The sequence below is a fragment of the Parambassis ranga genome, chromosome 15 (genome assembly GCF_900634625.1).
Source record: "Parambassis ranga chromosome 15, fParRan2.1, whole genome shotgun sequence".
Taxonomy (NCBI): domain Eukaryota; kingdom Metazoa; phylum Chordata; class Actinopteri; family Ambassidae; genus Parambassis; species Parambassis ranga.
The window spans coordinates 15,414,252-15,427,417 of record NC_041035.1 but is presented as its reverse complement, the minus strand read 5'-3'; the positions used below and the strand labels follow the sequence as shown (position 1 = coordinate 15,427,417).

At 45.0% G+C, this 13,166-nt stretch overlaps 2 protein-coding genes across 2 annotated transcripts; both read right to left on the bottom strand.

Moving 5' to 3' along the window:
- Nucleotides 1-808: 808 nt before the first annotated feature.
- On the bottom strand, nt 809-3,031 carry LOC114447654 (5-hydroxytryptamine receptor 1D). The gene is made up of 3 exons (XM_028424042.1): nt 2,839-3,031; nt 2,200-2,360; nt 809-2,101 (listed from the first exon to the last, which is right to left on the bottom strand). The coding sequence occupies exons 1-3, from the start codon at nt 3,029-3,031 to the stop codon at nt 809-811; spliced, it is 1,647 nt and encodes a 548-aa protein (XP_028279843.1).
- A 249-nt stretch (nt 3,032-3,280) lies between these two features.
- Nucleotides 3,281-13,003, bottom strand: tarbp1 (TAR (HIV-1) RNA binding protein 1). The gene is made up of 29 exons (XM_028423225.1): nt 11,992-13,003; nt 11,809-11,906; nt 11,655-11,724; nt 11,408-11,556; nt 11,262-11,314; nt 11,069-11,166; nt 10,854-10,989; nt 10,681-10,777; nt 10,515-10,604; nt 10,273-10,420; nt 9,918-10,184; nt 9,681-9,778; nt 9,459-9,611; nt 9,138-9,367; nt 8,815-9,058; nt 8,529-8,717; nt 8,236-8,435; nt 8,088-8,159; nt 7,878-7,998; nt 7,675-7,785; nt 7,422-7,571; nt 7,251-7,337; nt 6,949-7,154; nt 6,788-6,869; nt 6,530-6,701; nt 6,272-6,457; nt 5,649-5,773; nt 4,793-4,929; nt 3,281-3,923 (listed from the first exon to the last, which is right to left on the bottom strand). Exons 1-29 carry the CDS (start codon nt 12,926-12,928, stop codon nt 3,761-3,763), a joined length of 4,869 nt encoding a protein of 1,622 aa, XP_028279026.1. The 5' UTR covers nt 12,929-13,003; the 3' UTR covers nt 3,281-3,760.
- Between the last annotated feature and the right edge of the window lie 163 nt (nt 13,004-13,166).

Sequence of the window (13,166 nt, the reverse complement as noted above, 5' to 3'; positions counted from 1 at the left end):
TTTTTTTCTTCTTCTTGCATTTGGTTGCTGACTAACGATGGGGGAGTCGCAGAATGAGCATGCACGTACTGTCCCAGCAGATACAGCTGAAGAGTCCACTTCACTGCCTTTTCTTTGTTTCGCAATAGAGTACATTAGCACTGTTTCCCATTGTCATTCTCTATGACAATAAATAATAATATTGTATTCCTCTGGAATTATTGCTAGATATAAATGTAAACCTTTGTAAGGAATGATGATTTTTACACTGAGATGCAACATATGATTATCACATTTGAGGAAGAGATATTTAAGAGCGTAAATAAAAGAGGGGTTTATTAGATCTACTGTTCTTCAAGTGTAATCACATGTACTATATAAAAAGATTTCTTTTCAATACACTTTCCTTGTCCAGGTTTTGTTCTTGCTCAGCATCTTTAGTCAAGAAAATGCGACATTTGCTGGGACTGTTGTGCAGGCATTCTTATTTTTACGTGGGAAATATTGCTGAGATATAACAAGACAGAGTTGTGATGAGATATTAAGCCTAATGTTTTGTAAACTAAATGAATAATCAGGGAAACTAGGACATAATTTTCAGATTAACAGCCTTGCTGCAGCCATACTGTATCCGCTCTATATCCATTAGATGTGAAATGAGCCTTTTATATGAATCCAAAATGATGTGGCAAGCAAAAAAAAGTCTGAATTATAAATCTGGATTTGATTAGATTCAAACTTGAGCTTTGTGTAATGGCGATGATCTGTAACTGATAAAGCAATGTTGGAAATAAATATTGGTTATAGCCTCAGTCCGATGACAAATATATCAACAAACATCGTGCTCCACCCTCACTGTTATCTGGCCATAGAAAAAAGTGGCCTCCCGTTCCTCTGTCAGAGCAGAAAAAGGTAGTCTGCTGCCCCCTTGTGTCCTAGAAGGGACCTGCAGGCAGTCCACCCTCCTGTCACCACAAGCATGTTGCCAAACTGAGGATGAGGAAGTATTCCCAGAATTACACACTTTGCATAGATGCTCCTCAGATTGTTTAAAGTCAGCACTAACAGTAAAAATCGAAGAGGAAGAGGTCAAACTCTCAGAGCTGGAAGGCAGACTGGCGTGTGTGGTGGTCAGAGTGCACGGGTCGCTGCTCCTGCCGTCCTCTCCCTCTGGTCTGACCTCCGCTCCCCTGCCTACAATACTCCCCAGTCGAGCTCTCATTTTTTGCCTGAGTCCCTGGAGAGCGCTCTGGAAACGCTTGCTGAGCAGAGCATACAGCAGAGGATTGATGTCAGAGTTCAGCAACACCAGCCAGTAAGAGAAGGTGACAGCAGAGGATGGCACAAGGGTGGACTGGCCTGAAATTGCAGTTTCTGCAGCCTGGACCAGAGCTACGCCGATGTAAGGAGTCCAACAGAGGAAGAAGGCTGAGATGACCAAGAAAAGACGCACCACTCCATGGTTATTGTGCTGCTGGGAGCTCTGCAGAGCTGGCTGGGAGGTGCTCTGAGCCAGAAAGGAGAAGAAACGCCTGGATGCAGGGTTGCTATCTGTTATAGCATCAGGAAGAACAGGGTTGATATAATCCTCTCCCTCTGTGCTGACTTGAGACACAAACTGTCCACTTATGTGACAGATCAGTCTGGAGGGGCTATGGAGGTTCTGACAGTGCTGGTGAGATGAATCCACAGGCGCTAGGGAAGAGTTTGGATTCCTGCTGCGCTGCACTGAGTCCTCAAGAGTGTGAATCCTCCTGGCATGGCTGCGGGCCACTTTCACAATGTTCACATAGCAGAAGAGGATGACCACAGCAGGTATGAGGTAGCAGAGTGCAGCCATGAAAGCAGTGTAGCTGGGACTGCTGGCCCAGTTTACTGCACAGCTGTACATGGGACCTACGTAGCTGACAGAGCTCCAGCCCAGGAGGGGAGGGCAGCTGGTGGCCAAGGCCTGCAGCCAGATCCACAGGACCACAGCACAGGTCCTCCACACGGTACAGCGGGAGCTGTAGCGTAGGCAATCCACGATGGAGTGGTAGCGGTCCAGGGCAATAGCAGCTATTGTCAGCACAGAGGCTGTACAGTACACAGAGGAGGTGTAACCCACATACAAGCAGAGGTCCTATCAGAAAGGAGAGAGAGAGGGAACCTCAACACCATGGCTTTAGAAGTCAAATGCAATAACCTCGACTAATAACATTTAATAAGGAAGTGACATACGTTGCAATTCACCCATCCGTGGCTCATGATGGACAGAGCAACAAAAGGCATAACACCAATGGCCACCAGGAGGTCACTGATGGCCAGGTTCATGATCAGTACCGAGGTCACCGAGTGGAAAGTCTTGTTGGCAGCCACAATGACAATGACAAGAATATTACCTGCACAGACACACACAGCGACACTTTATACACGCAGCATGGACTGCAGATATAACCATCTTTAAACCTGAGTGGGCTGAGTGGTGGAGCTGTTGACATATCCCAGCTACACACTGCCTAATCTTTAACAATGCGTTGTCCCACACACTGTGTAAACTCTTCATATTAAAATGCAGTCCAACAAATAATGTTGTTTTAACACACACAGTCTATGTATGTGTGTGTGTGTTAATGAATAACCATGGGAACAAAAGGAAACAGGTGTGCATGGAAACACAAAAAACGTCCCCTCACAGCAAAACTTTTAAAGACAATTGTTGGCTGCATTAGTCTCTCCGTGTTCCAGCAGAATTTAAGACTTTTTTTGTGAGTAGCCTGAAACTTATCAAAATGTAGCATGTGATTTTATACTATATGAATTAAAATGTCTAAGACATGTTTAAATAATTAAACAAAGTATCAACAGATCGGTCTGTACCTGTCACAGCGCCTAAACACATCAGCACCATGATAATCTCCAGGACCAGCTTTGTGCGCCCGGACACACCGAGCTCTGCGCCTCCAGTCCCGCTTGCGTTGATTGCTGCAGCCGCTGTAGCCGCCGCCGGCACTAGCGCAACATCCAGCAGAGGTGACCCGGGCTCCAACAAGGAGCCATCCACACTGTCCATATCCTGCTCAAATAGCTACTGTCCTCACATGACGGCTAAAACAAAACAGGCTTTACGTGATGGATAATAAATGACTTTGCTCCATCTGCTGCTCCAGTTCAGATCAGAGGGTCTCCAGGTGAATGTATTTTTGTAAAGGGAGGGAGGAGGACGCATCAACACCTGCATCACATTTAACCCTTTCAGTGTTCCGTGTGCTTTGTTTTGTTAATATAATCAATAAAGGAAATAAACACAGGTCAATAATTATTTTTTTTTAAAAGGGAGCTTTTATTTCTATGAATGTATTAAAAAAAGTTTCAACTTCAAGCCAAAAACAGCAACAAAACAAAAGCCAAGGAAAATCCTTCTAAAAAGAGTGTTATCAGAATTCATTAGGTGCACATGCAGAGCTGATTCTCAGATAAACAACACACTTCCTCCTCAAAGAGGAAACTTTCCATTTCTGCTGCTCTGCCAACACTCATTAATATAACAGCACGCCAAGTGGAACCTTTCAATGTATTAACCAGAACTGATCTTTATTCATGACTCTCATTAAGGCACAAGAGCAGTGCTGGCCGACACTGAAACCTGAAAGGACAGAGGCCACTCTCCCCACAGCATGGAAGTCCTTAAATGCCATGACATTTAATTGTGTTGAGCAGCTTCAGAAGCTGAAGTATAAAAAAAACATCTGGAATTGACTGATGTCGCACCAGGCGGCACTGCTGGTTTCCTCATTTTGATTTAATTTGATCCAGAGGAGGAGAGATGTTGTCGCGTATATTCCCAAATCAACAAGGCGGCGCTAACGTGCACGTTGAGCGAGCGGATGACCCCTTGTTGAGGGATCTCCACACACACATCCAGCATTTGAAGTAAGTTGGCAGGAATCCCTTCGCGTTCATTGCTTTAAAATAAAAGAGAGAACAGAATACACACAAAAAATGTATTAATGTTTACTACTTTAAATATTAAATGTGATTTAATTAAGCCATCTTTAATGATCAGCAATAAGCTCTTTTTATAGATTAAACAAGAGAGCAGGAGCAATTCAAACTGTGATTGACTGAGTCTATAGTGAGCCCCAGCAGCATGGGGTGCACAAAGCAAACATAAAGAGGTAATGAGTTCGATCTCTGCCGAGTGTGCCACACAGTAAGGAAAGCACGATTTGAGAGAGTTGCATTTATCTTGAGTGCAACTGGGTGAGGTAATAGCTACCTGATGAGAAATTAGAGTCAAGACACGCTGTGCTGAGGAGTGTACAGCTGAAAGCACTCAAGATGGAGCCCACATATGGGGAGCTGCTCAAACCTGTGACTGATACAAAGCAGGATACTAACACAGAGTGAGGCAATAATAATCTAAGTCTTTCTCTGCACATATTTAGATTAATTATATATGTCCAACTAACTGAAGACATACAACCAACACTACAAAATAAAGTGCTGTCTTCATCCCACTGCTTGTATTGGTTGGTGTATTTAATTTCTTTTGCTCTCAAGTCCCCGGGGGCGGCCAATTACAGACCAGCATGCCCCGACAGGTACACAATGGAGAGGAGAAGTACGTGCGCCACAGGGAGCCACACTAAAGCGCAGAGATAACATTAAATAGCCTCGTCAGCTCACACCTTTATCTGTGTGAAAGTCACAGGGGCATGGGAAGATGGAGACGTGCATGCATTCATGCACAACTGGTCGTGTGTAAAGTGGCTGCACAGATGGAAAAACATGACTTTTTCATGGTTTTAGGTCATATTTAAATTGGTCATACCCCAGAAGTAGCAGAGTCTTCTCAGGGAACTGGTAATCCTGCAGACTGTGGCTGTTGGCTGTCTGCTCTACTCCAACTATACAGTACCCTTCACTCTTCTTCACCTGCAAGAAGTCAGTAAGCTCCACTGGCTTCACCTGAAGGACAGACATTGTGTGATTTTAGTCAGCAATTAAAAAACCTGTTAAACATCATGCTCCTAATGCTAGAGGCTGTCATCTTCAAGTGCACAGCTCGCAAACAGCTTGGTAATGGCGTTAGTCCTGCCAACGGCACTGGCTGGCTAAGTGTTAGCGGTCCTGAAACACTCACTGGACAGAGAGTCTGTTTCATGTCATAATGCCAGACCAATCAGTCAGCCTGCTGGACTAAATGGATTCAAGTACTATCATCAGCATTTTCTGCTCCATATGGGGGACAACACGATGCCAGAGACAGGGAGGTACATCAGGGAATGAGCAGGTTTCAAAGAGCATCATGTAACACATTCTGAGAGCTTGTTCAAGGAGGGACTGCTAACTCGACGTGAGTTAGTCAGAGCACTGAATTGGCACTTCGTGTGAAACTAAGAGGTGACAGGCCACATCAGAACATCATGCTACTTCATATCTCTGATTACAGACCTGAGAAAAAAAGACTGAAACTGAAAAAAGATGCTGACAGGTCTCTTTACAGTTTTCTGCTCACAGCAGTACAGGAAGCTATTAAGAAAACTACATCTTACAGCTGTACTGCCGTCAGCATCTGACTCCTGTGTGCTTGTATTGTTGATATTTGTGGAATTAACCCCAAGCTTGCCAACCCTATCTTAATGACACTTTGTCTAAGATGGTCATGGAAATGAAATGCAGTTCACCTCCAACAGAGGAAGCCACAGCTCGGACGAGACGCTGAGTGCCTGAAAGTGTTTGTCGCTGACATGTCGCAGGCTATCCAGAACAAGAGCACTGGCACCAAATATCTCACATGTCCGACACAGACCTACAACAATAAAATGATACATAACAATTTATTTTACTTTTGAAGGGAAGAATGTCACTGTTCCTTTCATTTATTTCATTCCATGCGGGCTGTTTTTAGTCCTGAGTCATTGCAGCAGTGATGATTCAGCTCAAAGGGCAACTCGTTTGTCATCATCAGCACAGACAGATTAAAAAAACAGACCTGCACTGGTAATAGAATGGGTGATTCCAAGTTAAACATTTACAGCAACAACCAAGCAAATGTTCTCGCTTACATCACTCAGTGTCAATATTGTTTTTGGAGAATAGAGATTTTCTTTTATAAACAAACTCTGATTGTTTCGGCCTCTTATCATTAGACAGGACTGAAGCTGCACTGAATGTATAATGTGTGTCTGACGACCACATTCCCTGTCTGACGTCTGATAAGAGCATTCAAGTGGTGACCTGGATCATCATTATGCAACAGGATTACAAACAGACCAGAAACAATGTGACAGGTTCAGCATTTCCTGACCTCCTAAATTGGTGGGCTTGTCGATTAGCGAGGCCACAACCAGCAGGTTCCCGTGCATTTTGCCCAGGCGAGCAGCCCTCTGTGGGGGAACTAGCTGAAGTTCAAGCTCCTGCTCCTGGATGCCCAACTTCCAGGGTGTAATCTTCTTCTGCACCTCAGCCCAGCGCTCCTCCTTATCCTGCTCACCTGACAGATACAACGCCAAAACTAACTACCCAGTAAATGCAGGATAAGAGTGTGATACTGTGTGTACTATACTTCTATCTTGCTGTATCCAGTTTCCAGGCTGCAGCTGGTTTAAATCAGGAACAGGATTTCTCAAGGGAAGAGCTGCACGTTCAGAGAAACATGATAGTTTCTCAAACTTCCAGGCTGGTATCCACTCATCATCAGCCAACTCTGATAGACTGGGAAAAGTATGGAAGATGGTCTAAAAAGCAAAATGAGGACAGAACGCCTGTTAGTTAAACTGTGTTCCTGTATCTGCATCTGTGCTGCAGAAACAAACCAGCGCACCTCCACACTGTAATCCCGCACAGGATGAAATGCACCAAAGAAGAAGTGCTCCTGTATCCTTATCCAGTTCTTGTTAGCGTTACTAAATATGAGACAGAAAACACGTGCATCAGTATGATGAAAAAAACATCTTGCAACTGCTGCAGCTGCTCTGCTCTCACCCAGTGCTCTGCATAGCTTCAGCCTGGTTCAGACAGGCCTTGACTACAGAGGACAGCCCTCCAAAAGCTGCTGCCTCTTCTTCTGACTGCTGTTCTGCCAAGCTCCACACTCTCTTCAGTGCCAGTAAGGCATACAGACGCACACTGAAGTTGTGATTGAAACAAGACTGCAGGATGACGTCAAGTGCTTTTCGCAACTGCACTGCCTTAAAGGACAGAGATAGGATGCTGTAAATAATGAGAAGTGACAGGAGAAAAATGCCATTGAAGTCCAGAAATAAAAAAAAGCTTTGAAGCTTTACCTTATCCTTAATATTAGGGATGATGACATTAAAGTGCACCAGGACAGATAAGAAGGTGCAGACACTTGTCTTAGTCTGTTCATGATCCTGCACAGGGAAAACAGACACTGCTGAATTATTTAAGAGTTTCACTCATAATGCAATGTGTAAGTATTCAGAGCGGAAGCTCACCATGTTGAAGCAGGCCCAAAAGCTGTTGATGTGTTGTGGATACTGTACAAGAATCAGAATCATCATCCACTCAATCAGATACTTTACTGATGCCTGGTTACTGCAAAATCCAGCTTCAAACACGTGGTTCAGCAAAGTGGCAACAAACTCCTGCACACACACACACATACATACACACACACACACACAAAGAAAGAAATGTTTATCTTCTCAGTAGTTATTTCCTGTGTGACTTAGAGGATAAAGGTCTTACCTCTCTGAGTTTGGGCAACAACAGCAGCAGGGTTTGCCATACTCTGTTTTTGACACGATGCTGCAAAGAGTTGCTATAGTAACGCACTTTTGACTTGGATATGTCACTGTCCTGGGGTAATGGAGTGAGAAGAGAATGGAAAGCGTGTTAAATTAAGGTGACCTGAATCAATCTATTTCAGCCTATACTGACTCACAACCCACCTTCTTCAACAAATCAATAACTAGTTCTTCTATTAGTTTTTCATGCTGCTTATTAGATGGATTCAAGCGACTCAGGAAAGACACTGCACATGTGCGAGGCAACTGGTCGTCCCTGTCATCACTGAAAAATAAAACCAGTACTTAAGTTAAGAAAGCAAGAACTCCCTCTGGTGGCAGTATTTAGAATCAAAGCTGCAGGGAGACAGGTACCTTTTAACTGCCACATTGGCAGCACACTTTTCACCAAGTTGCTCCACATATATCTGGACATCCTGGATGAGTCTTACAAAGATAAAAGAGTTTTAAATAAAAACACTTAATTCAGCTGATCAACCTTTAAAGTGCTGTTAAGGCTTACCGCTGATCTCTCCTGAATACTGGTCCGTACACACAAGCCTCTGCGAGAATGTTCATGTGGTTGAAAACACTAGAAAACACAGTGTCAGCCTGCTCAGCGCTGCCTCCAGCCAGGGGCAGCCACGTCTGACAGCAGTGTTGTAGCAGCACACCAAACACTCCACTCTTTGACTGAGACAGCTCCATCAGATTAGCGGCCACCTAAAAACAACACAAATTTATACACTGAAGAAAATATAAGGTGAAAATGCAAAGGATTTGCTTCTTTCTTTTAAGCAGAATATGTTGAATCACCTGTTTCAGGTTGGTTGTAAGGGTTGGAGCCTGAGTGTGAGTCAACAAAAGAAGTTTGTGGTGGAAGGCCATGGTGATGAAGCCTTTTAGGGCTGGCCAGAAGTCGTGGGCATTAGTGCTCAGCCCCTGTACCAACTCCCAGCTCAGGGTCACAGCTTCAACACAGAGGGCCTCAGCATCATGTACTAACTGAAAAATAGAAAATTTAAGTAAAAAAAAAAACGCTTCATATTAGAACCAAGCTAAAAACCTTATTCTTATTGTGCAGAGGTTGAGTGAGGCTCACTTGTGGCAGCAGTGTCTCCATAAAGGTAAGCACAGGTAAAACCAGATCACTGGGCAGCAGAGCCAAGGCCTCCACACTGCAACTTAGAGCAACCGTAAGAGTCTCTGATGACCCGGGGGTCTCTACAGATTGAGGAATCCCAACAGTCCGAATCAGGAAGTTCAGACAAATCCACTGATCCCGCATAAAGTTGGCAGCGATGCGTCCCCAATCCTGCTGCATAAGACTTTGAGCTTCTAGATCACTACAAAAAAACCCACAAAGAAACACTTATGGCAGCCTGCTTATAAAACAACATGTGTATTCTGGATTATTCCACTGACCTTGAACTGTCCTTTATCTGTGGTTTAAGCAGGCGCTTATTGACATTTCCTGGAGATGCAGGACTTTGTGATGAAAAGGATGTTGGACTGTAGAAGTAATCATTTAGTGACTTGAGAGCAGAATAAGTCTCTGGTCGTATATCATTCACTTCCTGCTCCACAAGTCCACATACTGTGGCCAGGGTTGCCATGGCAACTGCTCTAGCCACCTGGTTTGGCACAGATGGGATCTGGAAACAGGAAAAAAATAACAAAGTATTGAAACAGCCAAAAAACAAAGCTGACTGAAAACTCTGTTTGATGACAGTGACCTGCTGGTACCTGCTGGCTTGGCTCCTGCAGGACCGTCAGGCTGTACTTGATGAGTTTAGGGAAGCAGTTCTTCTGAATGTTATTGTGGGGCGTAGATTTGCACATGCTGACCAGTTGCGTCAAGACGCAAAGATACAGCTCTGCTCGCTCCACGTCAAACAGCTGTATATCAGAGAACAGTCAGCCACCCGGTAATTGGAGTGATAGCGATCTACTTGATTTGCTGTTTACCTCTTGCAGTTCCCCACACAGCCGCCTCATGATAAAGTCCTGGATTGGATCAACAAATTTCACAATGATATTTTCCATGGCAACCATCACATCATCACCTGGGAAACAAAAAAGTGAGAAGTGTAGTTGACAAATCCTGAGGCTGGCATGTGTTCTTATTAAGCATCCAACCTATTGTGTATTAACTGAGGGCAGAGTTGACAGCTCTAACAAAGAATCAGTGGTATTGTAACAGACCTTGCTCCCTGTCCACATGCAGACTGCTTGGCACCACTCCGAGCTGCAACAGCCTGAGCACAAGCTGCAGGCTTTTGTCACTCTTACGCAGAGGCAGGTAGATATTGGTGCTGACTCTGCTCAGGGTGTCCAGTAGAGGAGACAGTAATGCCTCCAGAGTGTTACTGATGTCTGTTCCAGGTCGACTCTTCTTCATGTCCACACACAGCAGAATGGCTCTGGCCAATTTATCAGCCTCTCTAGAGTCGGGTAACCTCTCAGTCTGACCTGGGAAGCAGGAAAACAACTTTAAAATGTATCATGTAAAAATAACATCTCCTGCAAAATGATTTACTTTCTATGAATTCAGCATTACCGGTGCTTGCTGGGACTCGGAGATATGAGAGCATCTCGTCTCGAACATAAGCTCTGACACTTTCCTTATCTGTGGAAGTACCAGTACAATCTCCATCTATAATCCTGGGCTTGAAACTGCCTTCATTGTCCAAGAGCCAATCGCACAGCTGCAGTGAAATCAGAAACATTTATGGTCACCGTAAATCAGCCATACAACTGCTCCAACATGCTGTTTCATTACAGGTTCGGTTTGCACCGTACCTGATTCCAGAGCTGGGTCCCTCTACACAGTGACTCGTCTGCACGGAAATGCATCAGGAAACTGAAAATATCATCAAAAGTCACTTCACTCTGAAAAAGAAGCAAAACATGTAATCCTATAGTGTTGCAGTTATGTCTATTACATTCAGCCCTATTTCTGTCTCACCACCACTGTAAGACGGAGGGCACAGTCCAGCAGAAAGCATTGTGCAGCTCCTCTCAACAGGACTTGATGAGTGATCATGGTGCTGCGCAGCACCTCCCTGTACAACACAGAAAGTGAGCTAAAATGTTAAGTGCTTCATCACAGGAGGTCTCATTGTGGACACAATGATTTACCTTAGAGCAGTTAGCCCACTGATTCCAAGCAGAGGACTTGGTGGGAGTTTGGACAAGGCCTGTGAGAGAAAGAAGAGAGGCACTGCACACCAGTGCTTAGACCCCAGCTGCTGAATCAGCTGCAGCAACACACAGCCTACAGAGCAAACACACCAATCATGAGCGATAGCCATCTGCATTTACCAGTCACAGATGTGCAAATGTGAAGCCGCTACCTTTTTCCTGTGACGGGAGGCTGCTGAAAAAGGTGGCCAAAAAGTCTTGTAGTTTAACCGCCACTTCAGGACACTCACCAACACTCTGCCCAACTGACCTACATAAGCACAGCAGCTGCTTTCATTCAGGCTGGTGAAAAGCAGTACTTAAAAACATACAGTAACCCTTGGTTAAATGATGTTCTATCCTCACCTGTGGAAGAGTGATGTTTCAGAGAGGACATCCATAAAGGGGCCAACGATAAACTTCAGAGCAATGCAACAAAACAGGATACTTTAATTCCCCTCATTAAAATTCACTGAGAATCACAGGGAAAAAACATTCAAATGAGTTTGTACCTGAGAAAACGACAAAGCGAAGTCTGACCGCTGAAGGACTTTCAGCTCGAGCAGATGACACACTCCTTCTCTCATTAAGGACTTATTCTCACTGTGGAACATGCGCTGGTACACACAGAGGAGCCAGGACGGGTGGAGGAGCCCTTGACCTAAAGCAGATAAACAAAATGTACAACCACATCTGACCTACACCTAAACAAAACCAGAACCTTTGACATAAACCTGTTAGAAACAATTCTAGTGTTACCTTGACTGTCATTTACTGTTGTTTGGATCAGCGTGTCTATTCTGTTTAAAACTGGCCGGACGACATGAACCTGCAGAGGAAAGAAAATGAATGGTACAAAGCTGTATGATCATGATGCCCACCTCTGTGGAGCATGTGATCTGAGAGATCTTACCTGGTTCTCCTCCAGGGTCTCCATCACCAGTGCATAATCCTCCCAAAACTCTCTGAGCACCTTACTCTTGTTGAAATCCCATTTAAACAAGATCTCATCTGCAAAAGCGTTCAAATATTTTCAGGAAAAAACACACACACGTAAACACTTAAATCTGATTTGGTGTCAGCGCAGTGTGAGTACCTTCCTCTGATGGACAGAGGGGGCAGTCTAACCCCTCCTCTTCTGACAGGGCCGTGCACCTTTTCAGCAGGTACAATGCCCTCTTACGTGACAGGCTGTCTCTATGAATCAGCCCATCCTGGATCATCCTCCAGAACTGCAGGGACAGGCGAGGGTCTGGCTCACAGGAGGAGGAGGAGGAGGAGGAAGACGGGAGGCTGTGAGGTTTAAGGAGGTGGTCAGACAGGGCGGTCAAACACAGTAGTGTGCGCTCTGTAACCACAGGTGTGCGCTCGGTGCAGTGCCAGCTACACAAATCATCCAGGATCATCTGTAGGAGGTTTTGTAACGTCGCACCGTTGGAGCAGCTCAGCAGGGTTAAGACAATCCTGACTATGATTTTGGACACCAGCGCGTCAGGCAGTGTTTTGATGGAGGACAGGGCAGATGACAAGGTGGCGTGTGTCAGCTGTTCATCCGCTGACAGAAATGGTATGAGAACAGCTATGACTTCACAAGCAACCTCCACACTGAGTACCCCCGGACCGGGCAGCTCCTCCTCTGATAGCTGCAAAGACGGTAGGATGGAGACCAACGCTCGCCTCCACAGCGCTTCATCACACAGAGGTACACAAACACTCACAAGCCTGCAAGCGGCGGCGACGCTCTCCCTGCAGCGCACACCATCACCGAGCTCCGCTGATATCCTAGAGAGGAAAGGCAGACATTTCGTCCAAATAACCGACTCAATTTTATCTTGAAGACAGCGCCCTTTTGAACCTGTAAGCACAGCTGAGTCCGAGTCGGCCAAAAGTGGTCCGAGTCCTTCAATGAAAGCTGTCAAAGCTTCCACCCGCTCCGTCTCCGGCCACGACTCATTGGGCCAAGACAGAGTTTCAAACAAAAGGTCGAAGTCCGGGGAGCTGGACAAGACCGCGTTAATTAAAACTGGATACATTGTGTTAGTCTGCCAGGAGCAGAGACGTGTGAAATAAACCGGCTGCCACGAGCAGCACGTTTTCCTCCGCTGAATGTAAACTTCCGCATACGTAACAGTAAACTCTCGCGAGATGTGGGAATTGTCTCAGAGGCATTACTTCTGCATTGTAAAGCTGATACAGAGTTTGAACCTGGAATTATAATAATAAAAATGTATTTTCCTGATACTATTTGTAATATTTGTGAATACAGACCTA